The sequence below is a fragment of the Crocodylus siamensis genome, chromosome 4, assembly GCF_052110815.1.
Source record: "Crocodylus siamensis isolate JL-2025a chromosome 4, ASM5211081v1, whole genome shotgun sequence".
Classification (NCBI taxonomy): Eukaryota; Metazoa; Chordata; order Crocodylia; family Crocodylidae; genus Crocodylus; species Crocodylus siamensis.
In genome coordinates this window covers 176,015,941-176,038,733 of record NC_143398.1, presented here as the reverse complement: position 1 = coordinate 176,038,733, position 22,793 = coordinate 176,015,941, and the positions used below count along the sequence as shown (strand labels likewise).

Sequence of the window (22,793 nt, the reverse complement as noted above, 5' to 3'; positions counted from 1 at the left end):
AAGATAGTTTTAAAAGTCTCTGTAAGCAGCAGGGACTGGTGATAATGTATGCCTCCATCTTCTGGTATCCTACTTCAAAACACCTTAAAAAGACCTGATCTTCGGGACGTGCTACACAACCATCCCTTAAGAATGAAACTCCTTTAATGCATCTGAAGGCAGGCATCTCAAAATTAAAACAACCAGAACCATTCATGCTTTCAGATTTCTTGGCCTATATTTTCTTACTTCAGCAGGATGAGAAAGTGACTCTAAGAAAGCATTCTCCCTCTGCTTTCAATCCAAACGTTTACAGAGTGACAACCATAAACCCAGGCCCTGAGCATTTAAATTTTTGCAACTCCTTGTGATATTTGCTACATGTCTCCCCTTCTCATCTCTTCTCCCTTTAAGAAAATGGTCAAACAAAGGGCTTTACCTTTCTTTTTTCACTCAACTGTGGAATCCTGGGCACCTTCATTTCTTCACCAGACCCTAGAACAATAATGACATTCCACTGAGTATATAACTGGAGAGGAGCTATGCTGAATTCCCACAAGGCACAAGGGAATGAGCCAATAGTAATTTCTGTGGCTAAGTCTTTCTAATGCTCATTTTTTCTAAATGCTGACACATGGAATATTGAAAATTGAAGACTCTGTTTTGTCCCTTTGATGCCAGCACACAACTCCCATTATTTTTTATTACTTTTTCAGATATTTTTCTACTGCACAAAATTATACATATGGTTTTGTCACAAATGACAATACAATACATTCAATTTCTTGCCCATATACAAAATATAAGCCAGTTTATACTTCCATTTATATTTCCTCCATGGATTGTTTTTACATATCTTCCAGTGAACCGCAACTGGAAAATTTAAATTTAATAAAAGTGGGGTATGATTCACAATTGTCTTCAGAAAGATGAGCAAACAAAAGTGAAAGATCAAGAGCCTAAAAGAACATTGCAAAAAATTACTGGCCTTTTAGGACTGTAGCACTTAGGCATGAAAAAGATCTATGGATTCATCCTTTCCTTCCCTTGTGAATCCAGAATGAAAGATCTAATCCAAAGCCCACTGAGATCAATGTAAAAGGCTTCTGCTGATTTTGCTAGGTTTTGGATCAGACTATGGTCATCTGATAGAGAATGTACGGAAATGTTATCTTACCCAAAGGGTATAGGAGAAGAAAATAAAGTGTTACTGCAGCATAAATGCCAGAAACAAAAACAATGTTTAATCAATAATGCTAAATATGGTGGATTCAGGCTAAGGGCAGAGATGTTTTAATCCTAGTAGGGGGACAATTAAAGAGAAGAGTCAAAAGAACTCAAAGCAGAAACATAAAAAGGTAAAACCAACAAACAAACAAAAAAACCTAACTGTATTTGATACTTTGTGAAGCCATTACGGACCGGATTCTACCATTCCTAAACAAAGTGATTATTACATGCATTGAAGCAACAAGAACTTACATGTAATTTCATTGTATTTATTCAAGCAGTGTGACACAAAAACTGGCAAACCGTAAACTGCAACCTTCAACACACTTGTCTGCCCCTATAATTCAGAACCTGGAACATCCAAAACAGAGCATGACAGATGGCCTCTGCAGCCACACATCCTTAGAGAAGGATATCTTCCAACTTAATGTCAGCGGGTATATTCCCAGAGTAAGAATCTTACTCAATAGGGCAAAAGGCAGAAGAATCTGGCCCTAAGTCATTTTAGGCCAGAATAGTTAATATTCTTTCATAAGAGAGAAATTTACCAACTAAAAACATTCTAAAATTGTATCATGGTACACAGGCTCAATCAAATAAGGCATCTGCTTAACACTGAGCATGTAGAGAGCCTCCATTTCAATAGGTACACTCATGTAACACCATGTTTGGCTGAATCAGGGCCATCACTCCTTACACATATCAAATGATATTGCTGCATACATCCCTTAGGGCACCCCACTCCTTACTCTCCAGAAATACCCATGCAAAGAGTGAAAAGAGTGGAGTTGGCCCTTGCACCCATCATCACAACAGGGTGAGGGAAAATGTGTCAAGGTAAGCAGATGCTGGAAGTGGAACATGTACTTTCTTTTAGGTCATGCACCTGAGGGTAATGTGTTAACAGGTAGGATGGAGCCTAAAAGGCTGCAAGTCATTCATTCAGGCTTTCTTGGGGCTCTGGTACAAGGACATGCATGCTTGCCATAAACCTTCCTTGCCTCAAAAAATGAGAACTTTATCCTCCTTATATCAGGTTGCCTTTTTTCCTTCCTAAATGCTGTCCATTGTGCTCATCTCTGTGACTGGAGCAAAGATAAGACTGGCAGCCCACGGAGATGAAAGAGGAGTGAATGCTTGTTCATCTTTCCCCCTATGGAAGCCACATTATGCTGCTCCACATGTGTTCTGCATCTCCAGGATTAAGTGCAGTGGGATAAACATGCAGCATCATCTCTCTCTTCCAGACCTCCATAGCAACATGGTGCAAGATAATGTTGAGCAAATCTGAGCAATTTACCCTTCCATGGTATGGAAACCTTCATTCACATGAGAGGAGAGGTTCCAAGGGTGTCAGCCAATGGAGAAACATCAGGTACAGTGAAGTAGTGGGCAGGAGCCCCTGAAGCAAACAAAGCACTGGCTCAGGCACATCCTAGTGCAAGGGTCCCTAACTTTCAATGACCCACAGCAACAATACTAAACAAGAAATACACTTCAAGCAATCTCACATATTGCTCTCCCTGTCAGTCTTAGCTTTAACTTTAACTTTATAATTTCCTGTAACCATGAGCAGCACTAGAGTGTCTCATATGGAGTATGCTGCCTGCACACTATGGATTGAAATCTTCGTTGAACTTCTGGGGTTGAATTTCTGGCCATGCCCCACCCAATAGCAAAATGTTATATGAACTGTACAAATGCAAGCTTCCCAGCTGCAAGAATGATCTTCCCACCCATTTCAGGGTCACACTAGCCCCACAGATACTTTCTTTTTCAGTGCTTTTGATGGAGCATCAGCTAACACAGTTCTGTTACATCAACTTCCCTTGTTTATGCAGCCGCATGCTTGATATCAGAGCTCTATCAAGAGGATTTGTAATCTGTGTTCCTCTTGAAGGCTTCTTATACATCAAGAGACCCCAACAGATCATACACGGTATATAAATAATAGCTATTAGTCATGGGGAGAAGGAAATTTTTGCTTTGTGCTTGAAAAATTGAGAATGGTAGTCTGCAAAGGAAATCCCAAGTCTGCATTTGTGAATTTTGTGCTTGTTTGCTTTACAAATACACGTTTCCCTCATGCTTTCTTTTAAACTGTAGGATAACATCAAATCAAGTTTCCACTCATTTCACTAAGGTTCCCCAAAGTGGAATTTGAGCTTTTCAGCGAAGTTGAGTCTTCAACGAAGCTATCTTTCCCCCCCAAAAAATTTGTTCTGGTGTTTGAGTTAAACAGGTGTTCAGACAAACAAAAGACAAAAGTTTGAATTGGTTGAAATAAAATGATCCCCCCTTGCAGCTGGTTGGTTACATGGATTCTCTAATATTTTAAGTATTGTTAGTCACAGTTCTTCTCCCCTCCCACCCACATGGAGTATTACAATCTTTCGGTAAAAATTGGGCACATCCACATGTGCATTAATACTCTGAAGGTACTACACATTAAGTTTAATACATGTAATAACTAAATTCCTTTTAGTGATCCTAATGTGCAGCAGACTAATTTTACTGAGCATTGGTGCAATAGCATGGCTTTTGCTATGATGAGCTAATGTGCAGTAGAATTAGTCTAGTGTGCATTTCGCATTTCATGTAGACATGCCCAATGACTACAGGAGACCCTCACCATTCACGGGTGACACTTTCTTATATCCCTTACAAATGGTGAAATCAGCGAATAAGGCACTGCATTCATGAATGCCATCTGCATTCATAAACGCAGTGCCCCCAGCAGCTGGGTGGGGCACGGCTGCGCTGGTGATGGCACGAGTGCAGCAGCAACAGGGGCCCGGCGGTGGCAAGCGCAGAGCTCCCGAGGAGTTCCTGTAAGTGTATTTAAGATGCAGGTTCGGCATTCATGACTATTTGAAATTGTGAATGCCAAACTCGCGAATAGTGAAGGTTTCCTGTACTAAAAATAGTCAGGTACATAAATACTTTGATTTGAAAATGCCACAACAGTGTTGCATTGGAGTCATAGCACAGGTGTCTCATAAACCCATTCTCTTCTCTAATCCAGACTCCCTGCCCATGATGGCCTGTATTCTCAGCCTTTGCTGAGTTGCTGTGGTACATCGCTGAGGTCTGAAGAGGTCCTGTAAAACAGATTGTGGGCAGAGGCAGCTGAACTACAGCTCCCATAAGGCATCAGGATATTTAAATAAAACTTCAGGTTTTTCAGGTGTTCTTCTTTTCAGTCAAAATGAACATTGTCTGTACAAAGCAGGAATGTCTCATAAAATATTCCATTCTGTTGAAAATCCAATTTTTTCATGAAAACAGTTTGGACAGATTTTTTTTTTTTTACTTGCTCTAGTCACAAATTAACTATATATATCCATAGCATCTTTCAGGAACAGCCCTTCTCTTGTCTACTTGCCATATATTTTCGGCCCCTTTCCACATCAAAAAACAACAAAGGAAGGTCATTCATTCATTGAGTTTCTTTTTAAATCAATGTCCATGAATTCATCAGATCAGTCTTCAAATGTGAACATAAAATACTTACAAATACTAAATGACTAAATCTTAAAACAAGAATACTCCATTTAACAATCAGCTCTCTCCCTCATTAAACTAACAGGCTTTCAGTTAAGTCTATTTTTGTATTCCACAACACTGGTAATGTTACTAATGCTAAAAGTTATAAAGGGAGCAGAGAGAAATACCAGAAAGAAAATGAAAGCTTGATTGGAAAATATGTATATTTTAAATTAAAAGAACATAGTTAAAGGGTACATGAGCAAGAAAGAGCGAGCATAAGAAACTTCAAAACGGATGATTTTGAATCCTGAGCATTTCCTTTGCTGTAACGTGTCTAGGAAAAAGGCGATAAATTATAGGCATTCTTTCCAAATGAATTATGAAGCCTCACAGAAGTACAGGGAAACAGCCATAACCTGGTTCAGAACTAACTTGACAACCCTCAGGCTTTTTCTGCGAAGGAGTGGGTCTCTGTTATACTCCTCTTACTGGTGAGGGAGGTCTCTTGAGTTGGTCCAGTGGCTGCCGTGATGTATCAGTGCTTGCAGTGATGTATCTTCACTTCTGTGCAGGAAACCAAGATTCCATTCATGGTCTCTTACTACCCCGGTCAACAGGAATTGGGAACATTTTGGAAGCAGCTCTTTCCACTCCAGGGAAATGTGATAAATGACGTGTCACTCAACAGTGACCCATCTGGCCAATTAATGAGTGATCCTAATGACCTGCCCAGTCTTCCTTCTCTAGAAGAATTATGGAACCTGATATGTTGCCTCAAGTATGGATTAAGCCTTGGAAGAGATGGTTAGAAAATTAAAGTTCTGTGGGAGAAGGAGTGAAGACAGATGTTGCTTGTTACTGTTTGAACAGAGGAAGGGGAGGGTGTTTGCAAACTATGATTAGCTCAAGCACTGTGAAAGCTCAGGTAAAGTTCAGAGCTGGTCAAAAACAGGGGGAGGGGAATAACAGTTTTTGAAAAATCACTTCCATTTGTTTCAAAATGCAACTTTTTCAATTTCCAGAATTTTGAATTAAACAAACAAACAAACTCTAGGTTACATCTATAGAATATCAAAAATGAGATTTTCCTCTCAAATTTTTTGAACTCCAAAAATTCAAAAAAATTCAACTAGCTCTGATGCACTTATGGTTATGATCTTGACTGAACTATTTACAACAGATATTGATACTATGTGCCATATTCTACACTTACATTCCTCCATCCACTTAAATACTGTCAAACTAAAACCAAAATCACATTAAATAAAGCTGCTTCCTTTAAGTAAAGCATAAATGATTTTTTTCAGTCATTCCTGCTCAGTAATGAAACTAACAGATCTCCATGCCCATTAAACAGTGGAAAACTGACCTGTCATTTATGTTATCCATCCTCTTGAAGGGGTGTTGAAACCAGTTTAATTATTAGTGCAGATGGGATTAAAATATTTTACTCCATTTAAGAAAGCCTACTCATGCTTTATAATAAGCAGATTGCAACAGAGAGTATTGTTATATTGCAAAAATAATGTAATGGCACCCTGGGTTTTGCTTTTTACTATACAACTGCTCTAATTCACATAACCAAAAGGCTGACTGCAACGCTGATTACCCTTTGGATACCTATTTAATTCTCAGTATTATAACTATGCAAGCATTTTAGCAAGATTGTGGTTTTTTTGTGGTTACTCTCTCTGCTCTCTCCAGTTATATGAATATGTGGACAATAAGGTATTAGCCAATGTTATTAAACATTACAACACTGCAATGACAAATAATTTATGATAATGTATTACCCAAAGGGTGGTTGAATTCAGAGCTAGGTGATAGCTTGGTTTTGCATCGTTGAACTCAATATAAATTTTGGACTGAGAGAAAACAGTGCCCTGGGCGAACTTGTACTTTGGCTCCAGGTCAGCACTGCAACTGTAGGTTAAGGAAGGCAAGCAAAGTTACAGTCCAGTGGGGAGCTGGTATGGCATGGCACTGCTGCTGTCACCTACTCTGCCTGGCCTGGCTCCTCCTGAGCAGCCCCTGGAGGCAGGGGGCAGGTTGGGCTGGGCACTGCTCCTTCTGCCTGCAGCAGATATTGGAGGGGTGAGAGCTCTGCTGTGAGCATGGGCTGCTCAGTGTATGTGTGTGGGCGTGGGTGAGTGGGTGTGCATGTGACCACAGCACCCTGGGCAGTTGCCCACGTCACCCACCCCTAAAGCCATCACCCACCCACAGAGCACAAGGAGCAAGTTCTAGATTCACAGTGGATGGCTTTTCACCATCTGAAGTAACAAGAATTGGCCACTGGCAGGGGTAGGCTACTTAGTTTGATGGCCCAGTGTTCTCCAGTGCTGTTATTTAAATAGGAGCATTGAGGTTTACTGGTTGTTTCAACACAAACATGGAACTATGCCACAGAATGCTCAAGTGCCTCTCTAATGGCCAGGTCCTTGAGATTTTTTTTCCTTGACTGCAGTGAGAAGTATTTCCTCCATATTGTAATGAGAGAAAAAAATCAAGGAACACTAAATACTTTGCATGCTTTGATATTCCAGTTCATGAAAAAATATTTTCATTTTTTCTAGCCAAGGCTTTGACTACTGTACTCTCTACTACTGTTGCAGCCACAATTAATATTTCACCTGCCAAAAAAGAGGAAAAGAATATGTCTTCCCTGTGGATTCTCAGAGAAAGACATTCAGTTTCGATCTGCAATTAGTGGTAGACTAGGGTAAATGATCTGTAATAGAACTGTTATTTTTGGAATAAGGGTAATTCTTGCTTTTTGTCCTCCAAATGCTGGTTATACTTTTTGTTTTGCATAATTATTAAAAACAGAAGCCACAATTATATCTTTAGTCAAAGTGTTACTGAACTTTGGCATCCTCATATGGCAGGAAAACAGTTTTCCAATGCACCCGAATTATACGGATTTTCTAGCCATGCCAGCAAAAATTAGCTAGACTTCTAATGTTTCTCTAAAGATATAGGGGCAGAACTACAAGTGATTCAAACTGTCATAGCTCCATTGACAACGTAGCTAAAACCATTTACATCATCTGAGGATTTATCTGTTGTGTGATAGATTAAGGTCTAATCTATATGCCCACTGACTTTAAAGCAGGTCTTTCTGCTGACTTCAGTGAGCTTCAGATTAGGTATTTAGATCCAAATATAGCTCAGCACTTGGACACCTGCTGAACTTTCAATGTGTTCTTAAGTCCCATCAAAGTCAATAGGTCTTAAGCATATACCTCACTTCAGGAATGTGTTTACAACTCTCTCAAATTAAGGCATCATGTAGTGATTCCACTACATATAAAGTGTGTTTGCAATCTGGTTTAATATATATATTTTTTAAATTGTCCCTGATTTACATGTATGTGTGTTGCTGATGAGAAATTTGGCCTTATCTGAGTCAAATAAATACAGGCAGCTGCAATCCCAAAAAATTTGTGATCTAAAACAAGGAAACAGAGAAGGTATGTATTTAGGAACTGAGATAAATGGGTGCCTTGCAGCAACATATACACATTCTAACATTTGGTTTGGGTCACTTTTTGTGGGCATCCAAGGAGGAATTTGAAGTCAGATTTATGATTTATTAAAACTTTGCTTTAAAATAAATGCATTCTAGGAAAAATATCCTCAGCAGGTTACTTACCCTATCAAGAGTTTGGATAAAGCTTCTGGGATCATAAAAAGAATAAATCTGTCTGAAGAACAAGGAGGGGTCTGTTTTTAAAGCCACCGACTTCCGTTATCAGGTGGAAGGATCAGCAGCCACTGCTGTGAACTTCTGTCAATAGAGTGCTTGCATTCCAGGCAATGTAGCTGCCATAAATGTCCAGAAATAAGAAAAGACACCTACTCACAATCACAGACATTAAGGAAGCAAACAGAAAGAAAGAGTAGAGAATATGCAGGGGTTAGAAATGGACTAGGACAGGGGTAGGTAATCCCCAGCACACTTGCCAAAGTCTGGCATACACAGTCATTTTGCTTTACACGTGCACCTTGGGGGAAGGACCTGGGGCTGCACTGCCACGACAAGGATCAGGCCCCTCACAGTGCCTCCACTGTCTGCCCCTGGCATCCCGACATCTTACAAGTCGAGGTTGCAAGTGTTTTTAGCGCTCTGTCCAAAAAAGTTTCTGATTCCTGGACGGGGGGATGAACACAATCAGGGATTATGGTGAAAAAACAGGAATAATAGGATGAAACTTGAACAGGGAACATTTATATTGAACTTCAGACTAATCTTCTGGCTAAAGGCATATTTATTAAGCAAATCGGCGCATCTACACAAGAGGCTGACTACACAGTAGCTTGTTACTACTGAGCAGTAGCATCACATGGTAGGAAGCATGATGCAATGCTACTGCGCAGTAGTAATGAGATACTGCACAGTCAGCATCACCTACAAGCTGTTCAGCGATGCTACTGTGCAGTAACTCCAGTTACTGTACAGTCATATAGTACTTGTTTATACAAGTATTAAATGACTGAGCAGTCAGCGACTCATGTAGATGTGGCTTCTGAGTAGTTTTCTAGCATGTTGATGGAGCCCGTCATCCCATGGGGCTTAACACTAGACTGGACAGGACACATTTTCAAATTACCCACAGGGAATGACTCTTCCAGGGAAGTGAACTAATTAAGTCTTTTCCATCTCTATTTTTGTGATTCTCTAATAATTATTTCCTCTTCTTAAAGCCTTAACTGCTAGAATCCTCATGCCCAGAGCCAAGAGTAGCTGTCAAACCAAACACTGACTCTGAACAGCAGAGAACAGGCAGTGAAAATGCCTGTGCCATAATTCTAGGCTGGCCTCTGGAGCCCTATTTTTGCCAAGAAACAACAGTAAATCAAATGCGGATCATGAACTATAACTGCACCAGGATAAGCAACTAGCAGTACTGTGTATGGTCTCTGGTTCAGCCTCTACTTAAGATCTATTTATACATACAAGTTTCCTACTTTAAAGGTTTATACCACAAGACTAGAAAGGAAGAGCAGGAGCATCAGCTGGTAACAGTTCAGAAACAGATGTACATTCCTGAAGAAAACTGCTGTTAGCAGCTCCAGTTACCATGAAACTATGCCCCCTATGTATTATATTATTACTGTAACCCTTGTCTTCCCTATTCATTGCCTCCTATTTGTTACATGCTCTCCTTGCATCTTACCTCCCGCTCTAAATGGTTCCATGTGGGATCTGTACCTTGCTTTGTGTTTGTATGATTCCTGCTTAAACAAAGCCTCTGGGTGCTACAAAAACACAACACAAACAATAGCAAGGTAGGGCCAATAAACTGAAAACACGACTATAAAACAGGCTGTTTTTGTAAAGTAAAATGTGTGAAAACGTCACAAAAATAGTATTAGTTTAGTGGTTACCATACCATGCAAGCAATGTTACCCTTTGCAGTAACACTTGGTAAGAGAAACAGCCACTTAGCATCAGTACTTCCTTTGGGACCATTTCCCCTACCACATACTCAGATGATGCTCCCTATAGCAGCAATAGCTGCACAGAGGCAACATAGCACCAGGACACTGACATGTTGCGGCAAACTGGGGTATTATGCAAACCAGTGGTTTTCCAACTTCCTAAAGTCATGGAACCCTTTCATATCACTTCTGCTGCTACAGAAGTCCTTCCCAAGGCTCCACAGATCGTATGAGCTGACATAGAGCCAAGTGACCTGGCCTGTTCTACCATTCCCCCAAACTTTTTGTGGCACCCCTAATGACCTTCTGTGGAACCCCAGGTCTCCAGGGAATAGTTTGAAAACCACTGCTGTAAACTGAGGCTCAGTCTGGCTCTTAAAGCCTTTAAAGGAAAGAATTCAATAGCAGTTGAGCCTAGCTACAGCAGCGGCATTTGAGCATCAAATGATAGAACGGCTCTTTGACTGGGGCATTGTTGAAGAGAGAAATAAAAGAAGCTCAAGTATTCAGCAAACATCTATACAGCCCAAGACAGGAAAATAGAACTCATCAAGCATACACGTATTCCCATATTTTTTGGTTTGTTCTTAATGTTATCCTCCACACCTCCAAAAAACAAAAATAGAGCTAGATTAACACTGTGGTTTTAGGGATGCTCATGAACAAACTCAGGATGCTGATGTTCTTTGAAATGCTAGTATCAAGCAGTGCCAGGGTTCAGAATAAGCGCTTACAGCAGCCTCTGCCAGAGACAAAAAAATTGGAAGTGGAAGGCATCAGGAAACATAGGTGTTTGAAACTGGAAATTTCCTGAAGGAGAACAGTGACGGAAGGCCAGTCAGTTGAAAAGATTATGTTAATTACTTCTATCAAAAAAAAAAAATGTTTGAACAATCCTGGTAGTACAGTGCACTGGAAACAATGTGACAGGGAAGGTTACACTGTGTTTTGCTAAGGGTCTTAAACACCCAACCAAACTGTTATTTTTTTTTTATCTCGTTTTTGGTGCTTTTTAACTTAACCATATTCTAAATAGCAAGAATATTTCATCATGGTATTCTCCAGAGGTAGAGTAGCTGGAGCACAAGGTCACGTCTGCACTAAGTGACCTGTTGAACAATCTACATACTCTCACTATTAGGAAGAGCTAGATTACATCTCAGCTTGATTTGGAAACTGTTGGGGACCATTTTATCTGTCTCATAGAATATTTCTCTCTGTTACAGACACCTCCATAGATACTGATGTTTTGCAGTGGTGCATTTGAAGTTTGATTATGATTCAGCTTTGTGTCACCTTATACAGCATGATTCACTTAAGTACATCCTCAGGGCTGTAAAAAAGCTATGCTCTTATCCAGAGTATGCACTTACCAGAACTGACTATAAAGGATTCTCGCTAGCATCAGGAACAATGTGAGCTAAGTTTTTATACCTCATTAAGGCTCCTTACATGGTCTTTAGAGTCCCTGTGCTTCTAATAGAAGCTCTGAAAATGGTAGGGCTTTGGGGCAAACGTAGATGAAACAGGGGCCCTAAACTGAAGTGGTGGGTTTTTAGAAACACTTTCAGTTTAGGGCCCTTTAAACTCCCATGTCCTGCAAACTTACCTGCCTCTCCAGCAGCGGGGAAGGAAGGGTGAGCTGCCAGTGGGTGGAGCAGTCCCTGGGCTGCAGGGGGGACCTGGTGCTTCCCTCTGTGGCAGCAGCGGCGGCTCCCCCCAGGCGGCACCTGCCTGCAGGAACCCTGCTCAGGAGGTCCCGGGAGGCACCACAGCTGGGGAGGGAAGCACTGGGGCCCTGTGCAGTTCAGGCAGGCAGGCTCAAGGAGGGGAAAAAAAAGATCAGGCTTGCCACTTTTTTTCTTTTTCTTGGCTGGAGCCTTCCTTCCTAGGCTGCTGCCAGGCTGCCTGCATGGGCTTTCTGCAGAGTCCCTGAACTGCATGAAGCCCAGTGCTTCACTCCACAGCTGTAGAGTGGCAAACTAAAACTCCTCAGAGTTTGGCTCATTGCATGAAAATATATCTATTCCTTGCCAGTCTGCCATCTTTATCCATGAGTAGCTCCCTATTCCCTGAATAAGCCTACTTAAATAAATGAAGGAAGACCCAACAGTTTGGCATTATCAGGCTCGTCTATCAACAATTGTTGCAAGGGGACACAAAAAGTGGATTATACATACTTGCCCATTCCCCATACCTTCACACCCACCTGCTCTGGGAGTTTTAGTTTAGTCACACCCACCTCAGGGGAGTTTTAGTTTGCTGCGCCCCAAGTCATTTAAGGCACACTATACCACCAAATTTGCTACAGTGGGTGGAATTATTGTGCAATATGCTCCCAACTCATGCAAACATCAACATCATTAAAGTGGTGCAAAAGCATTTAAACTGCTTTAAAGTGTCACGTACACATGCCCATTTCCTCTACACACAGCCTAGGAGATCAGGGCTGCTTTGGAAGTCTTGAGATTGAGAACTCTAAATCAGTTTCATGGTTTATGCAGTTAAAGTCCAATTACATTTATGCTTGGCATGGTTCAATTTTTATTGCTAAAAACTAAGTTCACCTCACATTCATAATAATCAAAATGTATAGAAAGAGGACATAAGAAAGAAAAAATCCAGGACCAGGGTAAGGAACTCTGGGATGGGGCATTGTGTGTGTGCAGTATGCACACACACGAGTGGCCACTGCAGGTAGGGGTGGGGAGCCCTAACTGCAATGTCTGCACACTGCTCCTCTGACAGTGGCTTAGACAGGTATTGCAAGAGCTGGGGACTGTGCTGGGAGAAGGATAGGGGGATGCTGCGGGGGATGCTGCTGAAGGGCCCCACTGCTGAGGGGCAGGGCTGTTGGAAGCCAGGAGCCTGTTGCCACCAGCCACTCACTCTGCCCAGGTCCTAATTGGGGACTAAGCGCCAAATTCCTGCCAAGTCTGTCCTGGTCCCCATGTGCATCAAAGGGCATCAAATTCCTGTTGAGCCCAGTCCCTGCATATTCAGGGCAGGGCATGCAGGTGTTCCCCTAGTGCCCAGCTGCTGCCCCCATGCTGCCCAGGGGGGTGGGATGTCATGTCCATCAAGAGGCTGGGCTACCCCTCTGCTGGTGCCTGCCAGGCAGGACTTGCCCCCAGAGGGCCACAGGGAGCTGCTTCCTACCCTGAGTTGGGTGGCCACTGCCTCCTGGTGTAATACAGGGGTCAGGGAATTCAGTGGCATTTGACAGCCAGGAATCCCCTCATCAGCCTTCTTGTGCAGTGTGTGCTGCTGACACCCCAACTTGTAACCACTAGCCTGGCCTCTACCCCTGGGCTCTGCTCTGTAAGCACAAAGGCTCAAGCCTGGTACAAATGCACTACCAAATGAACAGAATGATTTAAAGCGGGTATGCTTTATTGATTTGTGGATATTTACTTTTATATTTTGACATGTGAGTTTAAAAAGCTTTTAACAATATACTATCATTACTAAATTGTCTGCCCCGAACTCCTAATTCTGTGCAATCCTGAAAATTTAAATTGATAAAAATTTAAATAAATGCTTAAAAATAAGCATTGATTTTAGCCGCCATAGTTGAAAAAAATAATTCAGCCACCCCTAATTATATAGACAGTAGGACTGAGCATTCCTATGAAGTTAAGTGGTATATTTATATAACCAACTGGCAAATTACGTACTTATCCAGGGGGGATGCAGTGGCACAGCTGAACCTTGGCTTCCGCAGTGAAGGCCATGTGCCATGGTGCCAGCAGTTCCATTTCCCCAGGCTGGGGTCCCCTGTGGTATCCAAGGCACAGGTGGAGCTTGGGCTGAGGTGGGGATCAAACAGGAATCAGGTGAGGAAAGGGACATGCAGCTGCTGCTACTGCTGAGCCCAGCTGACTCTGCTCCTACTCAACTCCAGCTGGGGGCTGCAGGGAGCTACTACATGGGGTGCTGGGTCAGTGGCAGAGGCAGAGTCAAGTCCCTGTTCCTTTCCCATCCACTGCATTTCTCCCACTGGCCTGAACCTCTAGCTGTAGGGAATAGCTATATAGAGAGTGTCAGGCAGAGCTGGGGACAGCTGTCATTGGGTGATCCCTACTTCCAACCCCTGACCCAGGACAGTGGGGGACACCCAGGGAGTGGGCAGTGAGCAGGAGGACCTGAAAGGGAGGGTGGGAATTGCCTACTGATGCAGCTTTCCCTGGCCTCCCCTAGCTCTCTGCACAGCTACTCCCTGCAGCTGGAGGTCCCAGGCCAGAGGGGGAAATACAGTGGAGGGTTGGGGAGCAAGGACTATGCACCATGTGCAGCCACTCCCCACAGCCCCCAGCTGGAGTTGAGGAAGAGGTTCTGAGGTTTCCTCCATCCCGCCAGGCAGACGGAGACAGCAGCAACAGCAGGCTTCCAGATGCTTTTGCTCTCTGACCACCCCCCCACCCCAGGTGCCCCTGTGGTCCAGAAACAGGTGCTGGAAAAGAAGATCCATCCCCCACTGCCCCCAGCCATACCCAGCACCCTGCACTTCTGATTCTGGAAGACCTCAGCTGGAAGAGGGCAGGAACAGCCATGGGACTTGACCATACCCAGGTCAGCTGGGGACAGCAGCAGCAGGTGGGTCCCCTGTTTTTGCACCCAGAGGAAACCCCTGATGGAGAGTGTGAGAGGAGGAACAAGGAGGGGAGGGGCAGGTGTGCCAAAAACTGCCATGGTCCAGTCTGCCTGTGGAGGGGAAGGGTGGAGAGGGGAGGGGCAGGGGCTGCAACCCCCTTGCAGCACCAATGGAATATTCTTGCTCTGCCCTTTCCAAATTCCTAGCTCCACCCATGTACTTAGCCAATAAGCATGTAAGTGGAGTACACTGGATTTTCTCTAGAGAAGGCTGTCATGAAAACTAAAAAGGGCCACTGCATTAAATTAAGAATATTATTGTGATATTTAGAGCTGGTGCAAAATATTCAGAACAATACCTATTTACAGCAATATTCTATCTGTTTTTTCATGCAAGCAATCTCTTGAGCTTATTTGCATGAACCAAGTGAAAAGGATTAATTGCCATATTTACTTGAATAGAAGGCAACCCTCATTATAAGATGACCCCCCCCCAATAATTAGATTCTACATATGCAAAATTTATAGACTTGTTACAATTTTCCAGGCATATAATCTATTTATTGAAAGTTTCCTTTGAATTTTTTTCCCTCTCACTGCTGCAGCAGGGAAAATAAATCATGGTGGAAAAAATGGGGATCAGGTAGCACTTTGAGTTCAATCAGGTAGCACTTTGAGCTCAGTCATCAAGTCTGTGTGGCTCTACCACTGGGCAAGTGTCCTCCTTCCCAGACCCATTAGTCTGGAGCTTCAGATATTCCTGAAATCCAGGCAAGCATCCTATGAGCAAGCTCCGGGCCTGGAGACTTCAGGGTTCAGCTGCCCTGAGTATTGCTTCATCTGAGCCAAAAGGCCAAGAAGTCTTGGAACTGAGTAAATATAGTATTTCTGTGGTAGTAGTAAAACAAGGCCCCATATGAGATCTGGAGCATTGTGTATGCATTAAGTGAAGTGGTCTCTTCTCTAAAGACCTGAAAAGCTAAACAGACAAGGGAGAGGGCAAAAGGCAGGATTACAGAGCCCTGCCTGAAATCACAAGCCAGGAACAGAACTCATCACTTTTAGTTTAGTACTCTACCCACTGTTTCATAAATTTGGCTCAGTGCATGAAAATATATCTATTCCTTGCCAGTCTGCCGTCTTCATCCGTGAGTAGCTCCCTATTCCCTGAATAAACCTGCTTAAATAAATGAAGGAAGACCCAACAGTTTGGCATTATCAGGCTCTTCTATCAACACCTGTTGCAAGGGGACACAAAAAATGGATTATACATACTTGCCCATTCCCCACCCCTTCACACCCACCTGTTTTGGCAGGGGAGAAAGCTTTAGTATCGCAATGCCCTCTTATTCCTGGAGGCTCAAACCCCAGTCTGGGTGGTCCATGCTACACATAACTCTCTTGAGTGAGTACAGTCTAAATATAATCCAGCCTTCACTCTCTAAACAGGACTTAGTGCTGCCCTTCTATATTCAGATAACACAGTTTCTCACAGAAATTGATCGCAGCAGTAGACACAGTTCAGACTTTTAGCAGCCTGATTGCCCAGCAGGGAATAGCTCCACTGTGGTTTACAGAACTATCCTGCTGCAATGTGGTGTAAGCAAGAGAAGAGCCAGGGCCATTAATTGCTAACCCATTCAGTGTGATTTACTGATGCTCTAAATAGTTAGAAGGAGAGGCTTTTCCTGACAGACTTGACTGCTGGTTTTCCTGGCTGGTTGTGTATTATTGTTTCTATTCACTTTAGAAATCATTCCAAATACTGAAAACAGAAGATTTCCAAACTCATTAAGTACACAATAAATACAGTTTATGAAAGCACTTCCGCTCTCAGTAATGCTGGTTTTACATTGGTGAAACTCCACTGATTTTGTGCCTTCATCGATTTAAGGGTCAGAAGGGACCATTCTGACCATTTAGTCCACCCTCCTTACTCTGTTCCTTCCACTGGGCCCATAACTTGTGGCTAAACTAAAGTAGATCTTTCAGAAAGACTTTCAACGGAGTTTCTTCTGATGAATGATCATGTGAGACTGAAGGCTCCTGTAACTAAAAGTCAGTGCAAGAAAAAGCCATTGTTATTAATTTTTGTGCATGTTCCTTTTGTTCTTAACCAAGGGGAAATTTTTCTCCAATTTGTGAGGTTGTTAGGAGTCACTCTATGCTCTGTACAGATAGCCCATGGAATTTTGCAACTGGGACCACATTTTTAAAAGACTACGGGACACTGCTGTCTGTTGAGGGCAGAGCTCTTTTGAAAATCTGGCTCCAACTGTGAGTATGGAGCCCTTACAAAAATCTAACCCTGAACTCTTTTGACACCTGGCCTTGGAATTCAACTTGTAGCATGGGGCACCCCTCACAGGTGACTGTGTGGGACACTAAACTGGATTAAAAATCTATTTGCAAAACCGACTTGCTTTCCGACTTCTGTGCTGCACCTGAAAACCTTTCCTTTTGAAAGCAAATGCAGGCTTTCCCTAGGGGCTGCCTGGGGAAGTCTTTCCACTATAAACATTATCCACCACTGGTAGAGTCGGTTACAGGCAGGAATTCCTTCTCCCAGTAAAGAGTCCATTCCAATCAAACCAGACATTATTTTTTTCCATTAATGAGTGTTGACGCCTACTGGAAAACTCTGCATGGAAATGTAGTCAGAAACAAGCTTTCAGATACGATGTTCCTTTCTGGGGGTTTCTTCTTTCTTTCCAGTACCGCAAACATCACCTTTGTAACTTGGGAATTCATTGGCTCCTGCTATTGATTCTTCAGTGGAAGTCACAGAGCCAAATCCAGTTCTCATGTGGCTCTGGAAACTAATGGGGTTATTCCAGATTTACACCAGCAGCAGCAGACCCCTCCTCCTCTGGCTGATGTCTCACCTCGGTGCCACCAGTTTTAAGCTGCCAAGCACTGAGATGGCAAGGGAGTGAAATGGAGGGGCAGTGCCCCACTCCCTGCCAGCTTTCCTGTTGCCCTGGAAATGCCAGTAGCATCAAAAACCAGGCAGGAAGATGCAGCTGATGCCAGCCGGGCAAGGGGCACTAAACCAGGGCTGCATTTGCCAGCCAGGATTCATCACTGGCATCGGCTACCCCTGGTGTGTACATGCGTGTGTGTGTGTGTATGTGTGTATCCCCTGCCCTGCCCAGTGTACATGTGTCACTGCATCCCTTGTCCTGTCCAGTGTGTGCGTGTGAAACTACATCCCATGCCACACGTGTCATTGTATCCCCTGCCCTGCCCAGTGTGTGTGTGAAACTGCATCCCATGCTGCACGTGTACGAGTGTGTGTCACTGCATCCCTTGCCCTGCCCTGCCCAGCCCAGGGTGTGTGCGCGCGTGTCACTGGCACTGCATCCCCTGCCCTGCGGAGCGGAGCGGAGCGGCAGCTCCCCGCCGCACCTGGTGGCCCGGCCACCCCCGCCCAGCCCTGCTCGCCCGCCGGAGCCGGCTGCAGCGCGCGGCCGGACAAGCTGCTCCCGCCCCCCTTCAGCAGGGCGCCCCCGCCCCTCCTGCCCCGCCCGGCCCGGCCCGGCCCGGCCTGGCCCCGGCCCCGGCCCCGGCCCCGGCCCCTGGGAGCACCGTCGAGGGCTGCGCCCTGCCCGCGCTCCGAGGTGCCTCCCCGAGCTTTTAAGCGAAGTGTAACATAAAACTGTGAAAGTTTAAGTGGGGGGAGCGGGGGGAGGAAAGAAAAGAAGACGAAGAAGAAGAAAAAAGGAGGTTTCTTTCCTCCCACTGCCCCGGCCCGGCCAATGAGGAAGCAGCCCCGCGCCTCCCTCACTTCTGACAACTATTTAGCAACTGAGCCCAGCTAAAGTTTCCAAAAAAGTTAGAATAACTTCCTCTCTCCAAGACCTCAATTTTTGCACAGCCCCATCCTTGAAATCAGAGCCCTGCAAGCAACCTGGAAAACGTTTGCTCAGCAAAAAAATAAACCCTCCTGTTTTTTTATTTTTTTTTGGTTGGTTTTTTTTTGTTTTGTTTGTTTGTTTCATTTTGTTTTGTTTTCCAAAGGATCTGTCTCAGGAATTTTAAGCATATTTAAGACACACACACACACACACACACAACACAAGGAGGGGGGCAAAAAAAACCCCCAAACCAAACCCAAGTCGCTTCCCCTCCCTTTCTTCACAGAAAGAATGGAAGAAAGTTCCAGCTCTCCTGTTTCCCCCGTGGATAGTTTGGGGACCAGTGAAGAGGAGCTGGAAAGGCAGCCAAAGAGATTTGGCAGGAAGAGAAGATACAGTAAGAAATCCAGTGAAGATGGCAGCCCCAACCCAGGCAAGAGGGGGAAAAAGTCTAGCCCCAGCTCCCAATCTTATGAAGAACTGCAAAGCCAGAGGATCCTGGCCAATGTCAGAGAGAGGCAAAGGACTCAGTCTCTCAATGAAGCCTTTGCAGCCCTGAGGAAAATCATCCCCACGTTGCCTTCTGACAAACTCAGTAAAATCCAGACCCTCAAGCTCGCAGCCAGGTACATAGACTTCCTCTACCAGGTCCTACAGAGCGACGAGATGGACAGTAAGATGACAAGCTGCAGCTATGTGGCCCACGAGAGGCTCAGTTACGCCTTTTCAGTGTGGAGGATGGAAGGAGCGTGGTCCATGTCTGCCTCACACTAGCCAGCATCAGGGTAAAGCAAACACATCTGCCAAAGGGGTAGGTACCTACATATATATATCTATAAATATATATATATCTTTTTATTATTTGTATTGTTTCTAACCGTCTCCTAGTGATTTCCGCCTCAGCTCTTGCTTTGCTTTCTGCAAAAGAGCACGAGCGATGAAAGCATCATGTCATCTATGCTGCAACATAGGTCTGAATCTTGTTTTTAAAGGGTGCGGGGAAGACGTTAGCAGATTTTAGTTACCTAAAAAAAAATCCGCAAGACAGGTAAGGCAGGGATCCAGGTGATAGTCTAGAACAGGGAAGAGGAAATCTCTCACTAGCGCAAGGGTCTTGGTGATTGTATTGGTTTTAAGTGCAGGGCATGAACATCTAGATTACAAGCTGAAGATCTTTTTACCAAGATGACTATTTGATGGGTGGACACCTTTAAAGAGGGGCAGATTCTAGTAAGAAAAATATGCTCTTTGCCTCATTTCGAGTCAATCCCTGCTTTTGCCTTTTGAAAAGTTTGCTACCAAGAAGGAAGCAATAAAATTGAATGGCCAATATAATGAAATTTGCCAGGGCAGATTTCTTAGAGAAGTATAGGAAATAAAGGAAAAGAATTAGTGAAACCCACTGACAACCAGATCTGAAACAGCTGCTGGTTGGATTGGAGCATGGCTGTGTCTTAAAAGTGTCTAGGAAACAGGCTTTAAGCACTTTTATAGTGTTGCAGTTGCAATTGTGGGGGTTCAGCAAAGAATCAGTCCTGCTCTGATCTGAGCAATATTTCTGTATAGTCAGCAGATATCCTGTGCTTGTTTGCCTGGGCTGTGCCCACTTCCCCTCTCCCCTTGCAAATAAAAGTAAACACAGATAGAATGAACCCCTCTCAATTTCATATTCACTTAGTTTCCCTTCCCCGCCTGTGCCAGTAACATTAGGGCTGGTGCCAAACCCTTTTGGACTTTAACATAGTTTTTTACTTACTGAACTCTTCCTCAGTTTCCAATACAAAAAACTACTTCCTCTTATGTTTCCTTTTTAAGATTGTGAGGTGGACACCCCCCCCCACACACAAACAAATGCCCTAGCCTTACCGTAAGCACACCAGCCCTATCTGTAAGTTATGCTATATTTCACAGAGTTCACATATGTTCCTGTTGTTTTGTTGCCTGGCAAAGAGCATCTGAGATACAGAACAAAGCCAGGTCAACATTTTGCATAGTATGAATGCTCTTATTAGTAAAGAACAGAATAAAAGGGACAGTCTCATTTTGAAGTATAACACACAGCAAAGTCAAATAATTGCATTTTCCAAATAGAATTAGCTCCTTGAAAGAATAAATGAGAAAAAAAGGAAAAAAAGAAAGCTTGCCTTAATCCATTGGGATTTGTTGCTGAAAATCCATGTTTAATCAACAACTAATGATTCAGACAACAACCTTGATGCAACTGGCAAGATGCAATTTGAAAAAGCAAGTGTGGGAGTAAAATGTAGCTGGTGAACATTTTAGAAAATTTAGAAAACTTTGTGTTTCATTTGCATGTGAAACAAAGTATTTCAATGTCTTTACTGAAATCTCTGCGATGTCGTAATTAATGTTTCTATGGTTCATTCACAGAAACCTGTAAGGAGGTTAGTTTCACTAATTTAAAAGGTCTATCCATTTCATCCTTCCAGACAATTTGAATTTTTTAAGTTATATATTTTGTTAATATGGTCATGAATAAGACAGGTCTCCTTTTTTTTCTTTGGTGGTGCTGTAGATTTAGATGCAAATAAAGCAAAACAGTCTTTTCAAACAAACTATAAACATTCAGTTTATAAACTCCCTTGCCATTTCCCTGTTAATATGGTTTAAACTAACTGGAGCAAATAGTCGAACAAAAAAAAATCTCCTTATGGGGATCTTCTGCTGTCTTTGTCAAAAACAGATGTAAAATGTCCCAAACACATATTTCTTCAGGAGTTTAGACTGGCTGAACAATAAAACGCTACAATGGAACAATGCATTTATTCTGTTGTGTCCTAACTTGTGCTAGCATTAGCCAATGCTTTTTTATCTATTACCTACTGTATATCTTCCCTCAGCATTGTACAGTATATTAGGGGCAATAACTGCATTTTGGTTTCTTCAATTAATTTTTTTTAAACACTGTTTCAAGCACATCGGTCTGATAAGAAAGATACTGAAAGAGAATGCAAAGAATTTATCTCTAAATAGACATACTAGACAACAAAGTTTGAATATTAATTTAAAAGAATGAAGCAGTTAAATTTAGACTTGAAAATTTCACCAAGCAAATGTTTGTGTCCTATTGAAGTAGCACACAGTAACTGGCAAACATTAGAACATCTTATATATATCTCCATTATCTTATTTATATCTCCATTTAAGCCATGACTTTCCCTCCTTGAGAATTAAAAAAATAAGTGAGAAAAGAAAAAGAAAAAAACCTCACACACAACTTCCCAACTTTAGAAAAAGTATATAGGTCATGTCTTTTTGAGGTTGCACTGGTAAGAATGTTAATAAATGGCCTTGTATGGTGGTGGCATCTGGTTTTAGCACTTTTGGGCAACAAAAACTGTTTCTGCCATCAACATTTTCAATGGTCTTAAGAAATGTAGTGAAATTTGCAAATGTATTTTATTATATTAGCATATTTTAGCAAGCATTTGTCCACAAATAGTAACTTTTATATGCTGTGTAGTGTGCCTGACAGTAAGGACATAGGAGATGGCAAAACACATTTGAGACACGATCCTGCGAGTCTGGCAGTTTTGGGATGTGGAAGAATCTGTCCCTTGTTACAAGGATATTACCCGGAAAGCTTCTCTTATGCCTGGGTTTTGAAAAGAAACAGACAAAAAATATTTCTCTTTGAAGGGGCTGTAGATCCTGTTCAACACAAAAATCAAGAGAGTTTTTGATTAGAAAATCAGAGCCTTGGGAGCTGGGAAAATGCCACCTGGCCTTCAAGAATGCCAGTAGGTGACTGTTGCTAACTTATCCGGCAATGAGAGGTTTTCCTGTTCTGTTCTATGTAATTAAAGATAACATACTCCTGTAGTTTCAAGTGAAACAGGCACAACTTCACTTCAATTAGTATTCCAAGTTCTAGGATGTTTAAACAAATATACAAATTCAGGTCACACGCGCGCGCATACATACACTTCTCTCCAGCCATTTGCTACCCAGTATCTCAATGCTGCATCATCCAAATGCCCCCCACACGCACACCCCTTTTTAAAAAAAAAACTACTGTCTGAAAGGTTTCAAATGCGAAAAGATTTTTTCCATTATTTCTTTTGGTAGAAAGCACAGAAATACAGTAGCAAGGTGGAGATTAGCTCTGGAAGAACGAAAGCTAGAACCAGAAGTTTAAAATCTTAAAAGCATCAGTAGGGCAGTAATGATGATTTAGTT

The 22,793-nt window shown here is 42.8% G+C and overlaps 1 protein-coding gene across 2 annotated transcripts in view; it reads left to right on the top strand.

The window, feature by feature from the left end:
- The first annotated feature begins 18,422 nt into the window (after positions 1-18,422).
- Positions 18,423-22,793, top strand: part of TWIST2 (twist family bHLH transcription factor 2) — a 73,636-nt gene continuing 69,265 nt past the window's right edge. The window contains exon 1 of one of the 2 annotated variants that reach the window (XM_090044971.1): positions 18,423-19,404. In XM_090044971.1, the coding sequence (XP_089901097.1) occupies positions 18,885-19,367 (483 nt within the window). In that variant the 5' untranslated portion in view covers positions 18,423-18,884 and the 3' untranslated portion in view covers positions 19,368-19,404. The remainder of the gene's footprint in view (positions 19,405-22,793) is intronic. The other variant, XM_090044970.1, reaches the window with a different exon arrangement.